This window comes from Balaenoptera acutorostrata, chromosome 20, assembly GCF_949987535.1.
Source record: "Balaenoptera acutorostrata chromosome 20, mBalAcu1.1, whole genome shotgun sequence".
Taxonomy (NCBI): domain Eukaryota; kingdom Metazoa; phylum Chordata; class Mammalia; order Artiodactyla; family Balaenopteridae; genus Balaenoptera; species Balaenoptera acutorostrata.
The window spans coordinates 36,914,747-36,937,394 of record NC_080083.1 but is presented as its reverse complement, the minus strand read 5'-3'; the positions used below and the strand labels follow the sequence as shown (position 1 = coordinate 36,937,394).

General features: G+C 52.8%; 2 protein-coding genes across 6 annotated transcripts; one reads left to right on the top strand and one right to left on the bottom strand.

Moving 5' to 3' along the window:
- The first annotated feature begins 4,041 nt into the window (after positions 1–4,041).
- Positions 4,042–9,100, top strand: PRR15L (proline rich 15 like). 4 transcript variants are annotated; one of them, XM_007183662.2, is made up of 2 exons: positions 4,042–4,277; positions 7,935–9,100. In XM_007183662.2, exon 2 carries the CDS (start codon positions 7,964–7,966, stop codon positions 8,264–8,266), a length of 303 nt encoding a protein of 100 aa, XP_007183724.1. In that variant the 5' UTR covers positions 4,042–4,277; positions 7,935–7,963; the 3' UTR covers positions 8,267–9,100. The 4 variants fall into 4 exon arrangements, with proteins under 4 accessions (XP_007183724.1, XP_057392272.1, XP_007183725.1 ...); XM_057536289.1 differs by having other exon boundaries at positions 4,060–4,082; XM_007183663.3 differs by lacking the exon at positions 4,042–4,277 and adding an exon at positions 4,301–6,122.
- Positions 9,101–11,195: 2,095 nt separating this feature from the next.
- On the bottom strand, positions 11,196–18,095 carry PNPO (pyridoxamine 5'-phosphate oxidase). Of its 2 annotated transcripts, none has more exons than XM_007183659.3 (7): positions 17,795–18,095; positions 16,778–16,902; positions 15,587–15,686; positions 14,330–14,383; positions 13,949–14,077; positions 13,555–13,625; positions 11,196–13,333 (listed from the first exon to the last, which is right to left on the bottom strand). In XM_007183659.3, exons 1-7 carry the CDS (start codon positions 17,930–17,932, stop codon positions 13,165–13,167), a joined length of 786 nt encoding a protein of 261 aa, XP_007183721.1. In that variant the 5' UTR covers positions 17,933–18,095; the 3' UTR covers positions 11,196–13,164. The 2 variants fall into 2 exon arrangements, with proteins under 2 accessions (XP_007183721.1, XP_007183722.1); XM_007183660.3 differs by having other exon boundaries at positions 13,985–14,077.
- Positions 18,096–22,648: the final 4,553 nt, after the last annotated feature.

Sequence of the window (22,648 nt, the reverse complement as noted above, 5' to 3'; positions counted from 1 at the left end):
CAGCAACAGCAACCCCTCCAATGGCAGCCTCGACACCCACCTCAGACCTGCCCCTGCCCACCTCCCGGCTGCGCCTGGTGTAGCTCCCGGAGGCCAGTCTTTGGCCTTGCCCCACTTATCCCCTCAGCCAGACTGGCCACCCCCAGGATCTCCCATCTTCTGGCCTTCCAGAGGAGGGGGAGTGCTGAGGAGAATGGCAGCCCCTCTCTTCTTCCTGCTTTGGGAAATCAATATCCCTGGAGCCTAGATCTACTCCCTGGGCAGAGGTCAGTAAGAGAGGAATGATCTGTTGGGCCAGATTAGATCTATAATCCCATAGGGCCCGGCGGCTGCATGTCCCAACAGGCACCAAGGTCCTTGAGGCTCCCTTAGGTGTATTTTACTTGCTTTACTCAACAAAGACACCTTTCTGAAAACGTGCACACTGCATGTTTGTATTTGGAATATCATACTTGAACCTAGTTTTAGGAAGGTGCATTAAAAGGTGGAAAATTCGGGCTTCCCTGGTGGCGCAGTGGTTGGGAATCCGCCTGCCAATGCAGGGGACACGGGTTCGAGCCCTGGTCTGGGAAGATCCCACGTGCCGCGGAGCAGCTGGGCCCGTGAGCCACAACTACTGAGCCTGCGCGTCTGGAGCCTGTGCTCCGCAACGGGAGAGGCCGCGACAGTGAGAGGCCCGCGTACCGTGATGAAGAGTGGCCCCCGCTTGCCGCAACTGGAGAAAGCCCTCGCACAGAAACGAAGACCCAACACAGCCAAAAATAAATAAATAAATAAATTTATTAAAAAAAAAAAAAAAAAAGGTGGAGAATTCTAGAAAGCAATAAAGCGGCCTTGTGAGGGTGATCTGTTTAAGGGATGTTCATAGTTTATAGCCTTATCTCAAACTCCCCTCCCAACCCTGCTCCTCCCAGAAACAAACCTACCAAAGGTCAGGGGTTGGGCCTGACTTCCCAGGCTGGTCCCTCCCAGGAAGGGGAGCTGGGGCGGGCCTCTACCCCTGTACCTGGCCCTGCTGGCATTCTTCGAAGGGCAGGCTACGTGGGTATCCACTGAATCCCACCCACTGGGGTGCATCCTCCAGACTGGAGCTGAGAGAACAGAATTCTGCCCTCCTGGGTCCCACACATCAGAAAGCCCTGAGTTTTGGAGCGGGGGCAGTGAGCGCTTCCAGAACAAGCCACTTCCTCCTACAGATGGAAATGGTGTCCTGGCCCTTGGTTACAGTCCTCCAGGCCAGTGCTCATCCCATCATCCTTCCAGTATCTTCCCAACACCTGAGTTAAGTTTTTAGCCTCTTCTGGTGTCTTCTGGACTGGACATCCACTCTCAAAAAGACTAGGCTTTCGGAGAAAGTGACAGATCTAGAAACCTTCTTGGGACGACTGTGTGTACCTCTCATGAGAGGCAGGAGAACCTTACAAAGTAATATCCTCAATTCACATAGACCCCAGGGGAACTGATAACGTATCAGCAAGCCTGGTGCAGCTGAAACCACAAGAAGTGAAATAAATGGGTTTTCTCTCACATTTACCTGCCCCAGGGAGAGTAGGACAAAGGCAAGTGGCTACATTAAGAATTTCTTAAAGACAATACTTCTGTATCTCATTTATATTTTTTTAAATTAATTAATTAATTAATTATTTTTTGTCTGCGTTGGGTTTTCATTGCTGCGGCGCGGGCTTTTTCTAGTTGCGGCGACAGGGGCTACTCTTTGTTGCAGTCCACGGGCTTCTCATTGCGGTGGCTTCTCTTGTTGCAGAATGTGGGCTCTAGGCGTGCAGGCTTCAGTAGTTATGGCGCACAAGCTCAGTAGTTGTGGCGCATGGGCTTATTTGCTCCGCAGCATGTGGGATCTTCCCAGACCAGGGATCAAACCGGTGTCCCCTGCATTGGCAGGCGGATTCTTAACCACTGTGCCACCAGGGAAGTCCCTCTTATTTGTATTTTTTTTTTTTTAAACACTTCGGCAGTTTCTTTTTTTTTTAAATTAATTAATTTATTTATTTTTGGCTGTGTTGGGTCTTTGTTTCTGTGCAAGGGCTTTTCTCTAGTTGTGGCAAGCGGGGGCCACTCTTCATCGCCGTGCGCGGGCCTCTCACTATCGCGGGCTCTCTTGTTGGGAGCATAGGCTCCAGACGCGCAGGCTCAGTAGTTGTGGCTCACGGGCCTAGCTGCTCCGCGGCATGTGGGATCTTCCCAGACCAGGGCTTGAACCCGTGTCCCCTGCATTGGCAGGCAGATTCTCAACCACTGCACCACCAGGGAAGCCCCTCTTATTTGTATTTTAAAGTTTGCATTAAGTACCTGCTATGTATCAGGTCAGTATCAGTGATAGATAACTCTGGGCTCAAGGAGCTAACATTCTATAAAGGAGGCAAATACATGACTAGATCATTACAATACTATACACGTGGACTTCCCTGGTGGTGCAGTGGTTAAGAATCCACCTGCCAATGCAGGGGACACGGGATCGAGCCCTGGTCCGGGAAGATCCCACGTGCCGCAGAGCAACTCAGCCCGTGTGCCACAACTACTGAGCCTGCACTCCAGAACCCGTGAGCCACAGCTACTGAGCCCTCGTGCCTAGAGCCTGTGCTCCACAGCAAGAGAAGCCACCGCAATGAGGGGTCCGCGCACCTCAACGAAGAGTAGACCCAGCTCGCCGCAACTAGTAAAAGCCCGCAAGCAGCAACGAAGACCCAAAGCAGCCCAAAATAAATAAATGAATAAATAAATTAAAAAATAATACTATATATGTATATATGTGTGAGTGTGTATACACATTTAATCAATCGTGGTATATAGCATGTTAAATAGAAGCATGTGAGTAAGCCCTGTTGGAACAAGAAAATTCCTGGTGGAGCAGGGGGCATAATAATTAATTTAGGCCTTGAGGGATGAATAGGAGTTTGTCTTGGTTTACTCAGAGGGTGGAGAGGCCATTCCTAATCTCGTCCTGTTAGGCAGCTTCTGCACCCAGGAAGGTAAGCAGAGAAAGACCTCATGTGCACATTCAGGGAGTGTTGGAAGAGGAGGCTGCAGAGGCCCCTTCCTAGGAGGGCCAGGCCAAGTCTTTTCCACTATGGGCCATGGGGAGCCTTTGAAGGACTGTCCGCCTGAGGCCTAGGGGCACAAGGGGATATTTAGGATGGAGGCAAACACGAACTCAAGAGGCCATGAGAAGCGGAACCGAGTAGATGCAGGGTTGGAGATGGTAGGGCAGGTCTGAGAGTTGGTTAATTAGAATTTAGAACGTAACCTGGAGGGAGAGCCAGGGATAGGGGGAATCGTATGCCTTTTCTCTACCCAGTGCCTCGCTCTGAGCCTGGAACGGGACACGGTGCATGGAGGAAGGTAGGATCTCAAGGTCTTTGAAGCCTACTTCTAAGCGAGGGAGGAGGGGATGAGGATGCCTGAGGCTGGGGTGGGTCTGGAGAACCTGGCCTAAGGAGGGGCTGGTACCGCCCAACCCCACCTCCAGGGAGATCTGGAGGAAGGCCCTTCAGGTCAGGAGGCAGCCACAGCCCCCCAGCCAGCACCCGCCTAAGGCTTGGGGTGGGAGCGGACAGCCTGGGAGGAGAGCCTGGGAACCGGTCTGCCAACCAGTTTAACCAGGGACTGGTTTCGACTCCGGAGTTCAAAGGAGCTGGGTGCACCCCGTCCCTCCCAGCCAATGCGAGCAGCGGCCCTTAACCCTTCCCCAACTGTGCCCGGGGCGATGTCCAGGCGGCAGTTCACTCCGGGGAAGGGTGTGGTCTCTTTGGGGCATGAAATGGGTGGGGGTGACCTTGCTTATGGCTGGGGGGTGCCACCAGGCACCTGAGAGTGGGGAAACTGAGGAGAGAGGCTCCCGTGTTCTCCCCACCTCAGACTTCTCTCAGGATTGCCTCCTCCTGGCTGGGCGGTCCCTGGAGGACCCTGGCTTCTGGGTGGGTGCGGGGGGTGGGGGGTGTTGCTGGGGTTGGATTTCTGGGGTGATGAATATTCATCAGCCAAGCCAGCCTCTGCTTCTGTTTACTTAGCCGGGAAGGGCTGGGTTTCAGGTTCACCTTGACTCCTGGAGCTGCAGCGCCCAGCAGGTACCCGCTCCTGCACCTGTTTCTGTCTCACCTGCCGCACAGCTGCCCCTACTCAGCTCTCCTGGCCTGAGCCTTGCCTGGCGTGGCACCTCGGAGGCACCCCTACCTCCCTCAGTCTGCCTCGGGGCAGCTCCTCCACTCAGCTCCTTCTCTAGGGAAGCTCTCGCCTCCAGCCCGGAGCAGTCGGGATCACAGGTACAGGCAGAGGGTGGGCAGGAGGGGAAACCAAGGCACAGACCTCTGTCAGGGGACCCAGTTCTGCCTCCACAGCTGACAAGCCCAGCTGGGAGGGGGACCCAGGCACGCAGGCCCCCATCTCTCGCTAGGTGGGCAGGCAGAACTCCACTCATCCCATTGGCTTCTTGGAGTCAATCCAGGCCTCCAAGAGAGCTCCTTCTGGGAAAGTTTAACTCCAGAGCAGTGCTCTGTTAACTCTTGCTGAGCTGGAGCCTACCATCTCCTACCCCCCAGCCTGGAGGATGTTTCTGGATGGCTGGTAGGACCATCTCCCTGTCCTATCCAGGGTCCCCCAGTCTCACGCAGAGTGAAGGAGTACCACAGGGGTCCTGCAGAGAGATGGGGGATGGGGGTTCTGAGTTTTGTCTTGCAACATGGATGCTGACTTGCTCCCTCAATCCTCCTCCACCCTTCCACCTTCACCCCTGTCAATGGTTAACTTGTCCCAGCTGAGAAGGAGCCTAGCCCAGTCTGGGCAAGGCCCTTAGGGGAGCTCACAGAACCCAGCTGGCATGGTGGGGGCTGTCCTGGGGTGCCTAATGCATGCCAGGGTGCTGACCACCATAGGCAGGGGGTGGCAGGCTGTCCCGTGAGGCCCTTTGTGGGTTCCCAAGCTGTGCAAACAGCAGAGGTGTAGCTTACAGCTTCAGGGCTGATTTCTATCATCCCATGGGTGGCAAGGCCCCGGGGCAAGGGTCCTGCCCTCAGCGCGGCCTGCTCAGGGTCCTGCACAAGCAGACGTGTCACCAAATGCTGCGTCTGCTCAAAATCCCAAGTACCTTCCCTCCGCCCATGCCCCCCTAGCCTCCTGTGACTAGGCATGCACATGTGGCTGTAGGCATCTGGCTCTTTGCAACTTTGGATACCTGGGAAGTTTGGCTATTGTGTCACTTTTTTTTTTTCTAAAGCAAATCAGATTTTACACTACTTTGGGGTAGCTCACTATTTAAAAGAATCTTATAGCCAGGTTATCTTGTAAAACAAAGAATAGTCTACTAATTTATCTGTTCTGCAAGTTCAGATTTCCATAGGTCAGGCTTGCCTAGAGGGCCAAACACCTGCTTACTGGTGCACGCATGTCCTCCTGGACAGAAGGGACAACAAGGTGTAGCAAAAAGCATCTTGGAGAGACCAGAGTTCAAGGCCAGGAGACAAGGGCACCAGTGCCTTGGTGCCGTGGTAGAGGCTCCAGGGCAGGGTCCGAGGGCTATTCTGACCTCTCTCTGTGGTTTTCTGACAAGTTCCTTGTGATCTGTCGCTCCCTTTACGCCAAGGAGAGTTAAGCCCTGTGGATGCCAAGTCCAAATACCTGTTAAAGTGGGTATATTTTAACTGGCACAAGCACAGGCCACTTGCTCTCATGGAGCTAGGCAGTTTGGTGGTTACTGTCGGTTCAGGAGCTGGATCCTCCACTCCCGACGTTCCTTGGCAGTGGGAGGTGGTGGGGCTGTGGACTTTGCCCCGGACCAGGTGGTGACTGGGGCACCCACAGGCCAAGCAAGCGCCCTGTCCCTCCTTCCCAGCCCTCCCCACAACTCCTTCCAGAAACCCATTCTGGCACACCAAGTTCTGTGCAAGGCTGTGCTCAGCCCAGGTGGGGCAGACTGCCAAAGCAAAGCTCTCAGGCTGTCCCCTTGGTGCGCTCAGCTCTCCAGGGTGCCCTGAAGGTATTTATCTGACTACTCACCCCTCCTTCACTTTCTAACTGGGAGCTGCACTAGATTTCCCTGGGATTCTCTTGCTACTTGAGCTCAGCTCGAGGGACAGAGCTGACAAAGTGGGATCTGCTTCCTGGACAGAGAGGTGGGAAGCAATCCACTGGGCATCTGCTTTGGGCAAGGGGATGGGTATACGGAGGGCCAGGGGATGACCGCAACAAGGGGGCCATGGAGGCAGGCACGCAATTCATTCCAAGCCGAGGTCAGTATCCTGCTTTCATTTTTTCTGAATTTGATATGCTCCCCCTCTAAAGGAAATCCAGACTCATTATGGAAAATCTGGGAATCAAAAATTGGAGAGGAGAAAACATCCCCTATTCCTTCTACATAAAGAAAACCAATATTAATCATTTGTCATATTTCTTTCTGGTCTTTTTAGAAAATGTAAATGTAGTTAAGACCATCAGGGTTTTTTTTTTTTTTTTTTATCATCAGGGTTTTTTTGTTTGTTTGTTTTTTGTTTTTTTTGGCCACGCCACACGGCTTGCGGGATCTTAGTTCCCCAACCAGGGACTGAACCCAGGCCCTCGGGCCCTCAGCAGTGAAACCGTGGAGTCCTAACCACTGGACCGCCAGGGAATTCCCAAGACCATCAGTTTGTAAAAGGAGGTGACACGTTTGCCTGGGCTTAGGCTGGCTGACCACCTAGCTCTCTGTACTGTGTACTGTGGCTATCGCACCCTCCTCCTCAGGACTTTCACAGCCCACGCCACGGTGTCCTGAGAACAAGACCACCAACCCCTCCAGGCCCAGAGATGTCTCCATTTCTCATTGCTCTGCCTGCTTTTTCATTGATCTTAATTCCTCCAGCCTATGCTCTCTTCTTCTTGTGCTGTCCAGGCAACTTCATCTGCCAGAAGTTCCACTAGCTCAGGCGGCAACTTTGTGGAAATTAGTAAAAGGCCAGGCCACAGCTGTGTCACGACACATTATGTTGTCAGGGGAGAAGGCTGGATTTCAGCCCCCTTGCCCCACCTCTGGTGGGGCATCCTTAGGGAGGGTCCAGCCTGTGAAGACCAGATCCCACATGTACCTCTTGGCCGCACCAAACTCCCTTCCAAATGTTCAGGTCCCCGTCAAACCCCTGTCCTTGTGGAAGCTGTATGGGGAAGGGGAGCCGTCCCTCAATAATGATCACATTAGCATAAACTTTATTGAATACTTTGCAAAGCATGTCTACCTCACGGGCAGGGATTAACGTTAGAGCGAAACGTTAGGGCTGAAAGGGACGGGTGAGGACGCCGAGGTCCAGAGAAGTCACTTGCCAGAGGTCACGAGGCTGGAACAGTCCTCGGGACTTCCCGCTCCCAGCCTGACATTTCTCCCCCTTAGAAAAACCCCGGCTGCTCATTTAGTCGTGGTGGTGACCACTGGGAAGTCCAAATTACTCTGAACATCACACATCCTATTTAATCTTGTAATGAATTCCAAGTAAAATGCACAGGGTGTTTCTGTCCGTCTGATACCAGCTGACCATCTGTCCATTCCTGGCAGCAGGGCCTGGCGGTATAGCAGGAAGAGCATGGGAATGTGGCAAAGGCCTTGTTGCTGTGTGACTGGGAGAGCTGTTCCCCTTCCTGCAGCCCCAAGGGGCCTGGAGTGTCAAAGCTGCTTGGCAGTGGTGTTTGCTTGTCCCCTTGTCCCCTCCGCCTGGCTCAGATGGCTTCCCCATGGATGTCTTCTTGGCCACCCCTTCCCCAGACCCCTCTCTCTCCTGATATACCCCAAAAGTATTGCATCACCTACCTGAACCCTGGGTTCATTTGGCCCCAGGCTTCAATTCTTTCAAGCCCAGGCTATGAAAAGAGCCCACGTTTGGGAGACTAGAAAGGGCTGCTCCGAGGCCCCCACCCCTTCTCCCCACTGACCCCTTTCTCTACACCCCCTGCTCCTGCAGAAAGCCCCACCCTCGGGTCTGAGAGCACCATGACCGAAGTTGGTTGGTGGAAGCTGACTTTCCTCCGGAAAAAGAAATCCACTCCCAAGGTGCTGTATGAGATCCCTGACACCTACACCCAAACTGAGGGTGGCGCAGAGCCCCCAAGGCCTGATGGCGGGGGCCCCAACAGCAACTTTAACACCCGCCTGGAGAAGATTGTGGACAAGAACACGAAGGGCAAGCACGTCAAAGTCTCCAATTCGGGCCGCTTCAAGGAGAAGAAAAAAGTCCGAGCCACGCTAGCAGAGAACCCCAACCTCTTTGATGACAGGGAGGGCAAAGGACAGTGAATGGGGCCAAGGAAGGTGCTAGCACCTCCCCACTCCCTGCCATCAGCTGGATCTGAGACAGGAGCTCGCCACGCTAGCCTCTTTGGCCACAGCTGAAGCCTCGGGGGCAGTTGATGCCTGCTGGCAGGAAACATCTGGTTTTAGGTTTGTATTTATGTGCTCCAGCTTTCTGGAAGGCCTGAGAGATCCCAGGTCCTCCCGCCCTCCCCCACCACACACAAAGGCACTCCAGTTCAAGGATGAAAAGTCCCACTCAGGAAGGACAGCCCTCCTCGAAGAGGTGGAAGCACCAGCAGGGAGGTGGGCGTGGAAGGAATGGAACAGGGAGCTGGACAGACCTCACCCGCTCCTGGGGCACAGGGTCAAGGGTGAGTTTGAATTGCTGCTCCCTCTACTTTCTCTACCTGTGATTATTCTCTGGATCCATTCTGAGAGTGCATTTTCCAGAAGCCACGTGATGCGGGGTGGCTTCCTGGAGCTGAGGCAGAGATGCTGAACTTGAGCTCACCTCCTAACTCAGGTGGGAAACTTCCTGGAACTTTGCTCCCAGGTGTGCAGGGGGAGGGCAACCATGGCACTCCCTAGGGGGTGCTGCAGAAGGCCAGATTAGGGACCCCGTGGGTTCCTGCACATACCCTCAAAGGAAAGCTACACTGCCCCGCGGGTCCAAACTCAGAAACGGGGTGGGAGGCTCTGACAGGAGCCCTCCTCCCCCTACTAGTATTTAAGATGGATCAGCCTCAGAGATGAGTCCTGCAGCCTTGAACTTTGTTTAAAAAAAATCATCGTAGGTTTCTTTTTGTAATAAACAATGCTGCAAAAGCAGAGAACCTATTTATGCTCTTGTCTTGCATTTACTGAGATGCTGTTTTTCATGCCTTTATTCTTTTTTGTGTTCAAACTATTCCTTTCAAGCACCAGGAAGTGTCCCCAGGTGTAAAAATGTAATACTTGGGTCACTAACTTCACCACCAAGCCATCTTTAGCATCTGGAGATGAAGAGAGTGAAGGAGGGAGCTGGTTACACCTCAGCAAGAGAGGCTGTCAGGGGCTCCAAGACAATGGAGTAGAACTTTGGTGACCAATCCCAAAATCTCAGTGGTTTGGTTTGGGATCCAGATTCAAATTCTAGTTCCCCCCTTAGTAGCTGTGTGATTTGGGGGAACATTAAAAAAAAAAAAAAAAAAGCAGCAACAGCAACAATAACAAAAAACACCTCCTCTGAGCCTCAGTTTCCTCTTCTGTAAAACGGACTGTAATAATACCTATTTCACAGGGGGTGGTCAGTATTAAGTGGCCCGTAAGTAGTCCTATAGTAGGTGCCCAGTGAATATCGGTTTCCTTCCCCTTCCTTTATGAAGGAACTCCACCATAGCCCACAGCTACCGTTTAAGGACATGGAGAGAGCTTACTCCCTATGCTGTTAGGTCCAGACCCAGGAGCCGAGCACTGGAAAAAATTGGCCAAATCTCTGGAGCTCATGGTGGGAACAGAGAGAGACCAAGGTGACAACTAAACAATGTGATTCTGTGGCTTCCAGGTCAACTCCTCGCAGGCTACTGGGCCACCCCAGGGAGGTTACTCAGGAAATTTACCAAAACAAACAGACCTGTACAAGGGTGCCTTTGTTAGGTGGCCTCACCCAGGCCAGAGGGAACTCTGAGGATGAGTGTGGGAGACCAGGGGCCGGAGGGAGGGAAGGCGGGCTCAGGTGTGCCGCCTTCCCCAAAGCCTCTTCCCCATCCCTCCCCACCACATGGAACTTTCTAGGGTCCCATCAATCACTCAGTCCATAAAGCCTCCCATGGAGGAGCTGACTTTCCCAGGGCTGCAGCTCTGCCTAGGGTTAGCAGCTGACACTCACAGAGGGCTTCTAACAGGCCAGGCCCTGTGACAAGTCCTCCACGAGGGTCCTCCTTTAACTCTCTCATCACAGGTGCTGTCATTATCGCTGTTTTCCAGTTTTCCAGGTGCATTAGCTGAGGCTTAGAGAGGTCAAGTCACTAGCCCTAGGTCAGGGCTTGCAGTGGCTGAGCTGGGACGGAGGCCAGAGCTGTGCACATGACTGCTGCACCACACAGCCCCTTCCACACTTGATTTTTATCTGCTCAGGGAAGGGAAACTGAGGCTCAGAACAAGGAAAGGAGCACAGTCACCTTCTGCAGAAGGGGAGGTGGGGTTATGCCTGGGCCTCGGGATCCTGGAAGGTGAGCACCACCCGATGGGGCTGCCCAGACTCTGGAACCAGTGAGGGAAAGTCAACCAGCTTCAAGGGTGAGTGTCCCCTGTGACCCCAGACCATAGGGACCTGCCACTTCAGCCATCCTGAGGTTCCCTGAGGCAAGGGGGGGTGAGGTTGGGCCCTGGGCCACTGACCCGTGGTTCTATCTCATGCTGGCAACGCATGCACCACCACCCCTCTTAGGTGAGAGTGTCTGCAGGCCCCCCTGTCCCATGCTTACCACCCCACTCCACGGCCCAAAGTGATGTCTGCGTAATCTTCCAGGGAAACTCCACATATATCCCTAAGCTGGGGGATGGATGAATGGGGGTGGGGGGAGGTACTAAAAGCCAAAGGGAGATCTGGCTGCCCAGGGAGTCGGAGCCAAGGCGGCTGCAAGTTTTCACGAGGCCAGAGGAGGAAGCGAGGGTGCAAATATGTGCGGGAGCTGGGAGAGGCTACGGGTTATCGACCACAGTTTCACTGGGACAAGACCCAGGCGTGGAAAGGGGGAAAGGGGGAGGCAGGGAGGGCCGACCAGAACTGGCCTGCGCCGCCCAGGAGGGGCCAACCCTGGGCTTCGGGCTCCCCCTGCTGGACGCCCAACCTCCCGGAGGGGAGAAGCCAGTTGGGAGGAGTTGTTTAAGTCCCCAACTCCCCTCAGTCCTGGGGGGCGGGGACGAGACCGGGCTAGATTGAACATTAATATCATGCTGACGAGCTTTTATTATAGACTTGGCACAGTGACTGTCAGACAGAGGAGAGGAAAGGAACAGCTGAGACCAGGCCCAAAGCAGGGGGGATACACAGCCCCCAACAATGCAAACAGGACACGGTAGGGAAGGGCACCCCAGCACCCTCTCCTGCAGGTGGCCACAGGATTACTGTTGTGCCTTCCCGCACCCAGGCTTAAGGGGGGCCAACACCCAGAGGGCCGCCCTTGGAGGAGGCAGTCAGTAACAGACACGGAAGCACACGCCCATGCAGTGGAATGAAGCAGTTTACAGGGTGGCAAGCTCAAGGCCAATGTGTACAAATAGTTCTCTGATCCTGGCTTAGTCACAGCAAACATTTGCCCAGCCTGGCTCCTGTCCACAGCCTGTAGGCCACTCATTCAGGTTGTCCCTGGTCACCAGACTTGGGCTCGAGGAAAGCCAATACTACAGCTCAGCACAGGCCTCAGCCAAGGGTGACTGAAGAATCCAACTGTGAGGGCGGGAGGCGGTTGGTTTAGAAGTTGAGGCTGGTGCATTGGGTCACCTGGGGGTGCGGGTGGTCTTGTTGAAAGCTGAGTGAGATTCAGTGGGTCTGGGCTGGGCTCCCAAGTGATGCTGATGCTGCTGGCCTGTGGACCACACTGCAAGTAGCAAGCATCTACTACCGGGGGGGTCTCAACCTCGGCTGCACAGAATTCCCCGAGGACCTTTTAATCTTCCCCAAGTCTGGGCTGCACTCACACTGGTCAAATCATCTCTGAGGGTGGGACCGGGCACCAGGGTTTTAAAGCTCCTCGGTAATTCCAGTGAGGATGAAAACCAGTGATCTAGGAGTCATCATCAGGTGCGGGGGGTGGGGGTGGTGGTGGTAAAAGGATGTGTGAGTGTCAGAAAAGTATAATCTCTGTTATTTAATTTTATACCTGGAAAGTAAAATACATATAAATGTATGTATATATGTATTTCACATACATATAGTTTTTATAACCAAATATGGAAAGTAAAGCTTGATGAAAAGCTTCCTGATACATAGGTACCAGCACGAGTTCCTTCTACAAAACTCCTGTCTGACAGTGACAGAGCACTCATTACCTAACCTACACCCTCCTAGGCAGCCCCAATTGTTTGAAATCTCTTCCCATATTGAGATGAAATCTACTTCCGTGCAGCTTCCACCTATGGGTCCTTTGGAGGTACAGAGAATAAATTTAGTCTCTTTTCCACATTGCTGTGCTTCGGATAATGGAAGGCAGCTATCAGTTGGGTAAGTGGTATAAAAATATCCTATTAGTAAATGAATTAGTTAAGGTTCTTTTTGTTGCAAGTAACACAAATAGATAATGGCTAGTCTAAGCAGAAAAAAAAAATTTTTTTTAAAAGAGATAATGGGTTTTCTGAGGTAGAAGGAGGAATTGCACAACCCAGACACGGGAAGGAGGGATCCAGGGACTGCTGAGGGAGCTGCAAGAGCAGCAACCAGAGGCTGTTGCTTCTAGGCGGCCATTATTGACTTGGCTACAAACACTCCTATGCTCTGAGTCCCTCCGTTTCAAATTTCAAATTGGTGACAAGAAAAACCAATTGGCTAGATTGGCTCAGGTGCTTCTGCTGGGACCAATGGGCTTTGGCCGGTATGACTGTCACGTGATAACAGACAAGGCTGCTGTGGGCCCACCCCCTGTCACCAGAAAAGGGAATCACACCAGATGCTACCCCTAGAGGGAGCTATTCCAATAAATCATAGTTAAGGTCAAGAATAATTATGGGATTATTTTACATTTGTGATTGTCCATGCCACTGTTAGACTCCACTAGACCAGCTGACTACAGAGAACTCTCTGAAGGGCCCTGAATATAAGAGGTGGGAAGGGAAATGCATTGAGTTTAGAAGGGCCTGGCTCCTGATCCCATACCCTCTCTCAGCACGGATCCCAGCTCCAGTCAGCGCCAGCAGATTGGGAGTCAGGGTGCAAGTCTCTCATAGAGCCAGTCTTCCTCCCCTCGGTGGGTCATGGGCCCCAAGGGGGAGTCTCCTGTCGGTAGGCCCCGTCGAAAGGCGATCCGGTCATGCAGGCGGTTGGTTTGGCCTTGCCAGAACTCCATCACTTGGGGGTACAGGATGTAGCCACCCCTACAAGGAGAAGCAGAGCCTTCGATGCTCTGTGCGTTTTTCCAGCCAGGCAACCCCACCACCCTCCGCGCCATCCCAGCGCCCCGTGAAGGGAGTTGCTGGCGTACATCGAACAAGGGTTGCCGGGAAGGAGCAGATCTGTAATTCCATGGACAGGGTGGCTTTAAGTAAGCACGAGGGTCCCAGTGTCCCTTTCTAGACGACCACCAGGTATCACTCACCAGTATTTTGGCTTCGGCACCTCTTGTTCCTGGTAGAGTTGCTCCAGTTCCTCATTTTTCTTTCTCAGATACTGTCCAGGGGAAGGAGATGGAGGAAGGGCCAGACCCAGTCAGTGATTCGTTTAATCACCACTTACTGAGCACGTGCTCTGTGCCAGGTGCTGAGGACACTGGTGAGCAAGGCCGGCCGGCCTCTGTCCTCTAGGGGCACAGTCCAACGGGAGGGTCAGACAGATACAGGAGGCCTGTTCCCTGCTCTCCAAATCCACGTACCCCAGGGAGACCATCCATTTCACTTTGCTGGAGAGAGAGGCCCCTGGCATCCCCTGGGGACAGCCTCTGGGGCTGAGCCAAAGCACTACCACCCAGAGGACTAAGGAGAAGCCCCATTCACCTCCCGATCGGGGATCACGGAACTCTGGTGACTGACCACAGCCCCAATCTGGCTGCTCTTGGGGCGGGAGTGGAAGTAGCACTCGGCCTCCTCCTCGGGCAGCTTCTTCACGGGACCCTCCACTCGCACCTGCACAGGGATGGTCCTGGTTAGACGGCATTCAATGCCACCTGCCCCCCCAACCAGTACAGGCCCCAGTCCTATCTGTTCTTCTCTTTATCCGCTGCCCCGTCACGCCTGACTCCAGCTAGCCCAGCTAAGTGAGAGCCGTTTGAAAGGCAGGATGTTTGCCCAGCCTGGGGACCCTCACCAGGTTCATTCATAAACTCAGGCCCTTCCCACCCCTGCCCACCCCAGGTTGTCCCAGGAATGCACACTCACCTGACGGTTTAGGGGCTCCCAGTAGAAGACAAGGGAAGCAAAGGGATTAGAGTCCTGGAAATGAAACAGAATCCACAGTCATCAGGACAGGAGTGAGGATGCCTCCAGCATGGGGGGAAGGAAGGGAGTTTGCATCGCGCAGGTCCACTGCAGATGCATTTACTGTAACGTCTTTTTTTTAAAATAAATTTATTTTATTATTTATTTTTTAATTTTTGGCTGCGTTGGGTCTTTGTTGCTGTGCACGGCCTTTCTCTAGTTGCAGCGAGTGGGGGCTACTCTTGTGGTGCGCGGGCTTCTCGTTGCAGTGGTTTCACTTGTTGCTTCACGGGCTTCAGTAGTTGTGGCACGTGGGCTCATTAGTTGTGGCTCGCAGGCTCTAGGGCGCAGGCTCAGTAGTTGTGGCGCACGGGCTTAGTTGCTCAGCCGCATGTGGGATCTTCCCGGACCAGGGCTCGAACCCGTGTCCTCCGCATTGGCAGGCGGATTCTTAACCACTGCGCCACCAGGGAAGTCCTGTAACGTCTCATTTTTAAATCCTCAAAGGTAGGCCTACTTTTACAGGTGTGGAGACAGGCTCAGAGAGGTTAAATAACGTGCCCAGGTTCACATGGTAAATGGGCCAGATGGACTCCAAAGTGAGGCTTGCCATTTCTCTCACTCATAGATTTGCAAATCCTCAGAAATGTATGTTTGGCTGCACTGGACTCAGGGAAGGGTACTCATTTTGGATTCACGAATTGAATGCATACGAAGTGCCAACTCTGTGCTCAACACCAGGAGAGGTGCTGGGGGTATAACAGAGATACCACAGATGCAGCCTCTGACCCCAAGGAGCTTACGGTTTAGCAGAGGACACAAACATTAATCACATAATCCCATAAATACATGCATGGTTAGAAACTAAAAAAATGGCAGAAAGGAAAGTTTCAAGTTATAATGACTGCAAACAGTGCAAGGGGCTGACTCAGCCTGGGAGTCCAGAAGGCTTTCCTGAGGAGGTAACATGGGGGCTGGACCCAAAGGAACAGGCGCTACTCAGGTAAACATGGGGAGGTAGGGGTGCCTACAGAGGGCACTCATCCACGGCAGAGAGAAGGGCAAGTGCAAAGGCCCGCAGGCGGGACGGTGCCTGAGCACAGCCGGCAAGTGGGTTGGGGCAGCTATGGCGTGAGAAGGTGACCAATGACCTGGACCCTGCAGGCCCAGGAAGGCTGGACCCTGCAGGCCCAGGAAGGATTTACCGTGAACCCTCACCAGCTCTTGTCCCTTTCGACTCTCGAAGTTAGTGAAGAAGCGGAAGCCGTCCTTGCCAAAGCCCTTCAGCAGCACCATGCGGGCGGACGGTTTCCCATCTCTGCGGCAAAGAGCAGAGCACTGTGGTCAGAGCCCCTCCCCACAGGATGTCTGAGCACCCCTACACGTGTACCCCCTGATTCTGCACTGTCTGTGCACTCAGGCTGCCCATTCCCGCTTGCCCATGGGAATTTGTCCTGGAGGTGCAGTATGACACCACTGCCTAGGGCTCTGTAATGGACTGAACTGGGTTCCCCTAAAATTCAGTTTTGAAGCCCTAACCCACAATGTGACTATATTTGCAGGTAGGGCCTTTAGGGAGATAATTAAGGTTAAATGAGGCCGTAAGAGTGGGACTCTAATCTAGTAGGACTGGTGTCCTTATAAGAAGAGGAAGAGACACCAGAGACCTCTCTCCCTGCACACACAAAGGGAAGGCCATGTGAGGACACAGCAAAAAAGGTGTCCATCTGTAAGCCAGGAAGAGAGGCCTCACTAGAGACCAACTCTGACAGCACCTTGACCTTGGACTTCTAGCCTCCGGAACTGTGAGAAAATAAATCTCTGTTGTTTAAGCGCCCCCAGTCTGTGGTACTCTGTTATGGTGGCCCAAGCAAACTAGCTCTGGGGGATATCTGTGGGCACAGTACAAGAGCCCTGCCTTCAAGGCCTTATGCTTTAGTGAGCAGGGGACAAGCAGAGTTGAATAAGAGGCTAATATAAGAGATGTCTCAAGGGGTTTATGACTGATTGTCAAATGAATGACACAAACAAGCACTGTGCTAGATTTCAAGAGAGGAAGAGGGCTTTATGGAGAGGTTCCAGGAGATCTGCCTCTCAAAGAGCAGATGGGAACTGGGGAGACCGGGAGATGTGGGAGACAAAGTTGTGTGTATTGGGGGGTGGGTGCATCAAGGGCAGAGATGAATGAGGCACTACATTTTATCATTGAAATGGAATTGAGTAAAGTCTAATCTTTGGTTTAGAGGTAAGGACACTGAGGTCCAGAGAGGACAAGTTACTTGCCTGAGGTCACACAGCATGTTAATAACACAACTAGAATCATAAAGTTGTCATCCATCAAACTGAGAGCTTCCTAAGTTTCCTACTTCATCTGTACCCACCTTCAGAAGGGCCCACAGCTATGCCTACCTGGTACAGGTAGCAAGACACATGGCATTGGCTTCCCCTATGTCAGGACACTGGACAGCCTCCTCAAACCAGGCAGCAAACTGCTTCATGGGGTTCAGGGAGGTCAGCTGAGTCTCCTCAAACGCCTGGGAAGGGAGAGTTTTATTTCACTTAACAAACACATGTAGTGCATACTGTGTACACGGCTCTGTTCTAGGCACTTTTCAAATATTAACTCATTTAGTCCTCATAACAACTATCTCGTAACAAAAAACACGAAAAGGTGAATAGGTCCCACACCTACTGATGGACAAATCAGGGTTTCATGTCATGGGTGTCAAACCTATCACTTGGGGAGCCTAAAAAAAAAAGACAGATTCCTGGGCTCCACCCTGTAAATTCTCATTCAGTAGGTCTGAGGTTTAATGAAAACTTGCATGTTTAACATGCATTTCTGGAAATGCTCACATGCAACCAGATTTGGTAACCAGGCCCTGGGCCCCAATTCCAAAATAATTCTCTTGGTTTCTCTCCTGAGGAGGGAAAAGCCAGTAAGAGCCAGGAGCTTTCTCCTCCCCTCCTGTGTAAAATAGTCCTCCTGCCCCACGTGTTACTTCTTTATCAAACATTTATAAGCTAATTATCACTGTTCTAGGCACTTTTCAAATATCAAAGTCCATAATATCCCCGTGAGGTCAGTACTATCACTTCACAGGTGAGGAAACTGAGGCCCAGGGAGGTGAGTAAACCGCCCAAAGGGTGCGCGGAGCGACCTACAGGATTTCATCCAGGCAGACCCCCGAGTGCGCGCCCTGAGCCCCTATGACAAGCTGCCTCTGGAGTCCACCTTCATCCTCGTTTCCCCAGAACACCTTCCCCCTTGATTGTCTTTGAACCCCCTTCTTCCACGGAGGTGACCCCGAGCCCCAAGGGGTGGACCAGAAACCCCAGGTGATCCCTCCCATTCCCCTCCGCCCCGGAGATGACTCGGATCCCCTGTGCCCCCGCCCCTGCGGAGGCCCTGCGGGGCGGCGGCACCTCTTGGTCCCCGCGGTAACCCTTGCGCATCGGTCCCAGGTCCATGACAGCACCGCGACTGCACAGGTGGCGGAGGCAGCGGGGCCACTCGGCGGGTCGCCCGAACGTCACGATGACGCCCCGCAGCCCGAACGTCATGGGGCCGCAGGCCACGTGACCCAGCGTCGCTCCGCGCTGGGTTCCGTTGGGTTCGGAACCAGTTTCTTAGCTCGGGAGTCTACGCCGGCAAGGAAGAATTTGCCAGTTGCCGAACCAGGGCCACAGGCCCCAAGTCCTCCAAGCCAATGGGAGCCAATAGGAAGCCAGGGTTGGTGGGGGGAGCCGGGCGCGGAGATGCCATTGGCCAGAGTTTTCCAAGAGCGAGGACAATTAGAGCAAGAACGGAGGAACCCTGCAGCCAATGGACGGCGCCTCCGGGGGCGGGAGCAGAGAGACAAGGAAATGCTGTCACCGCCGTTAACACGCACGTGGAGTTTGTTAAAGGTATAGGAAATGAAGCGGCCCTGGCCCGGGGCGGGGAATGAGCCGCTGGGGACTTGAGGGGAGTAGTCAGTATCAACGGGTCGGCCCCTAGCAGGTGCCTGAAGGCCAGTTTAGTGCAGAAAGTACCCCTCGGGGGAGGCTGGTGCCAGGAAAGGACAAATGGAAAATGGAATTAGGGGCCAGACTCTGAGGCAAGGTGATGTGGAGACACAGAAAGGGGCGATCTGGTGGGGGGGGGGGGAGAAATTGGCGTTCAAGAGTGGGACAGGTTGCAAATGACTTGTGGATCTCACGGGATAGGTGCTGTATAGTGTGTGAGTATGGGGAGGTGCTCTGGGGTCTGGGGAGGAGCAGTGGGGTGGGTCAAGACTATGGTAAGAAAGCAGATGGCTGAATGGGAAAGGGGAAGAGGGAAATTTGGGATCAAGCCATCCCAGACCAGAACCATCTTCCAGCTCTGAATCCCCTCTCTCCAGCCTCATTGCTATAACCTGGGTCAGAGCATGCTGCTCCCTTTCCTCATGGTTTCCCCTTTTGTGGTTGCAGCAGAGTTCACACTAGCCAGTGTTCTGGTAGATGGAAAGATTGCCCCACCTCTCCCGGGCCACCCCCATCTTTGTCGTTTCCCCTTTTTCACATTTTGCCCTTTCTAGGTAGCTGGAGTCTAGCTCCCAGGTCAGTGCCAGCTGTAAACCAGGGCACAGGGGAGCAGGTGGCTATGCAAAAGTCACTTCCAGGCTGTGGACTCAGGGCTGAGAAATAGGACACCTGCCAGTGCCCATTCCAGCTTTGACCTGGCTGGGGCAGCCTTGGGTCAAGGCCTCTCTGTAGTCCTGGTTTCCACCAACATCAGGAAGGGGAGCTGCAGGAGCCACCCAGGCAGGCACCCCAGGACTGTGCCAGGTAAGGGAAACTTCCTGCCCTGACCAGGTGTCTGCATTACAGCCAAGCTTCATTAAGCCCAACATTAGATACCTGTCATCCTTTATCATGTGCACATAGCTTGAGCCAAATAGAATCTGGAAGACAAATTTGCTGCAAAGAAATAATACATGTCTCAAGGCTTAACGATGTTGATCTATGGATCCTCCGCTGGTTCAAAGTTTTTGTGTTGCCATCATTTTTCTCTGTCAACACAATCGAGAGAGAGTTGACTGGGCTTTCTTTCTTGTTGAAGTTGTCTTTCCACATATGAACATTGCTCCCCTCCTCCCAAGGCCCTGCGCTTGAACCTGGGTAAGCAGTGATTAGTACCCTTCAGCTCAGATGATTTTGTTCATGCAGCTACATTCTTAGCCCTGCTGGGCTATGCTACCCTGGACCCAAGATTCTAGGGCACCAAGACTAGGATCATTTGAATGGTTTGCTTAAAAATTAAAAGCCAAGGGCTCGGTATAGTGGGGTAGACATGTGTTAAAGACTTCTTTTGGACCAGGCACTGAGCTAGGTCTGAAAACATGAAGATGAAGATGCATGGTTCCTGCCCACGAGGGGCTTATAGTCTACAGCGGAAGGCAGATCTGTAAGCTAAGGAGTTACAGGAATTTTAACAGATGTTTCCGCAAGGTAAGGGGGAGCAAAAAGGAGGAAGTGGTCTCCAGAGGTCACACAGTCAGTAAAGGCTTCATAAAGGGAGCAGACATTTGATTTGTCTTAATGAGTAAGGGTTCTCCAGATGGACAACGGAACAGGCATGCCAGGAAGAGGGAACAACTCGAGTGTGATATTGTTGGAGCTAAGTGGTGAGAAAACAGACCAGGCAAGTAGTCAGGGGCTCGGTGCCTGCTGAAGATCAGGTAGGTAGCAAGGGCTAGGCTTTAGACAACTATTCTAAGTTTTTATCCTGTGCTGCTGTCAAACCAGGGTGTCTAATTCCTGTTTTTTTAAGGCCAGGTAGAGAGAAAAAGCTCTAGATTCTGACAGCCTCTTCCATCGTTGGCTGTTAGTGAGGAAGTTTGCAACTGGTTGCCTTTTTATATTTGCTCCTTCATCTTGAAGATAATAAGTAGGCTTGTATTGTGCTTTTCTGCCTAGTGGGATTTGGTGTCTAGATCACAAAGCAGCCCCACAGTGCAAACCAGAGGGGGAAACAAGCCCGCTGGCTGTGTTGCTACTGCTGCAACCCCAGCAAGGGGTTTGTCTGCTTGGGAGAAATGAATTTTTTATTGTTACTGCTTTTTCTTAAACATTTTGCCCACCCCCCCACCCCCACCCCCACACCCAACTTTGTAAAGTTCCTAATCTTTTCTCGAGAGTCTTCAGTGAATAGAAGCTATTTTGCAATACTGCATTGTACAGAGGCACCCCGGTTTCTTAATATGCAACAAAAGGCTGGGTGTGAGTTTGGGGGCTATGCCTTGCCTGTTTTCTTCTGATGCTTTTGCATTTATGTTCTTAGGTCACCTTTTAGTCGAATTGTTTGATTGAATTATACATTTCAGTTACATCTTGGTGATTGGATTTTTGTTTTGGGATGTGGCTCTGGTGATGGAGTGGGTGACAGGCGAAGGAGGGCAAGACGCTGCCGTGTTCTCTCTAAGCATCAGAGCCTGATGCCTGAGTTTGGGGGGTGTGGGGTGGAGAGGAGGGTTTTGACTCAGCAGGATGGCTTTAGGCGACTTGGGCGGTGCTGTTCATTGAAGTGGGGGAATGTTGGAGGAGAGGCTTAAGGGAAAGGTGAAGTCGCCATCAGACCTGTTGAGTGTGAGGACTTACGGGACAACCACATTCGGTCGGGTTGGAAAATCAATTCTGGAGCTGGGGGAGAGGTCTGGGCTGATGGGATGGTTTAGGTGTCATGAGCCTCCAAGGTGGCACTTGAAGCCATGGGGGAGGATGACAATGTCTGGGAAGGGAAGGGGGCCTGGAAGAGTGGTAAAGATGCTCCTGACGTATAGCACCCAGCTTTCCAGGGGACCAACAGCAGGCCAGAAGGGGTGTGCTGGGGCCCCAGATCTCAGGAATTCTCCAGCCTACCTTTGGGTGAACTCAGTGTGGAGCCTCAGGACACACAGACAGGTGGGTACTTGGTGTTCTGCCAGCAGATGCCTGAGCCCTGAGTTTGGTTGTCAGGTGACCCAGAGGGGGATGCAGGGAGGCTGACCCTTACCCGACTGTCCTGCTTGCAGTTATGGGGTTAACCCCTCACACAATACTTTGCATGTGCTCACGGATTGCTCCCCAAATATGTCCCATTGTTTTCATATGTGTTCCCCGTGAGAAGCTCCTTCATGGGAGGGACTGCTTAATTTCTCTGGCTCCTTCTCAAAATCCCAGCCAGGAAATGCTAATCTGTAATGTTTATGCATAATCTGCTTTTCTTAAACTTCTCTGAACTTGGTGAGTGGGGCTTGGGGTTTTTTGGCACCTGGTAGGAGCAGGGCCACCAAGAGGGTCTTTGTTGGCTGGAGGGATGTTAAGGTTTCCAAGGTGAGTTGGTTGGGTCATCTCTCTTAGCCCGGGTACTGGCTAATCAGAGAGTGGGCCACAGGCAGGGGGAGGAGGCCTGATGAGTTCTCAGCAGGCCCAAAGGATATGACCTGGTGGTTCCTTAGTCTCATTTGAGAAATCCTGGTCAATCCTCTTGGCCTGACCTGTGGTCATTTCTTATTTCCTCTTGGCCACAATCCCGATTAGCAGGTATTTGACGCTCCTCTCCAAGCCCTGATTCTCTGCCTCTCCCTCCATGGTTTGCTTTCTTTTCACCCACACCCCTCTTCTTTATTCCATCCTCCCAGGCTCACTTCCTGCTCTTCTACTCCCTGAGGACCTCTTCACTAGGAAACCCAACTACCACCTGTCCTGAGATTATTGCAGTTCCTTTAGTGGCTTCATCCCAGCCCCAGAGACCTTGGTCAGGTGACAGGAGGTCTCTGTCCCAAGGCAGTGTCTGACCCCCAAGTTAGGTTCCCTGGAATCCACCACCATCTAGACCTCAGCCACGAGCCCCTGATGGGTGCAGGGACCTGAGATGCTGCAGGCAGCTCCCATCATTAAACTCAAGTGTGGGGCCTCAAAGGTGATTGTCAAGATGGACTGAGTAGTTTGAAGGAAGCCTGAGATCTATTTGCTGGTTTAGTTAAGAAAACAAAAAAGTACTTTGCCCGATGTGCCTTCAAGAGGGGAGGGTCTTCCCCAGCCCCCTTTTATTTCGGGCTCATAATCCTAGTATCTGGATGAGCCGCAGCATTGAGCATCACTGAGCAGACAGGGGTGGCCTTGGTGCACAGGACCCTGGGGAGGGAACTCGGGCTGTGTGACCCCGACTCTCAAGCTGCTGGGAGTAGCCTGCCCCCAGATTTTCAACCAGGGCCAGTCAGGTGTCCTGGGGAGGCCTCTGGCCTGGGGCAAGCTTGGGCCACATCAGTGTCA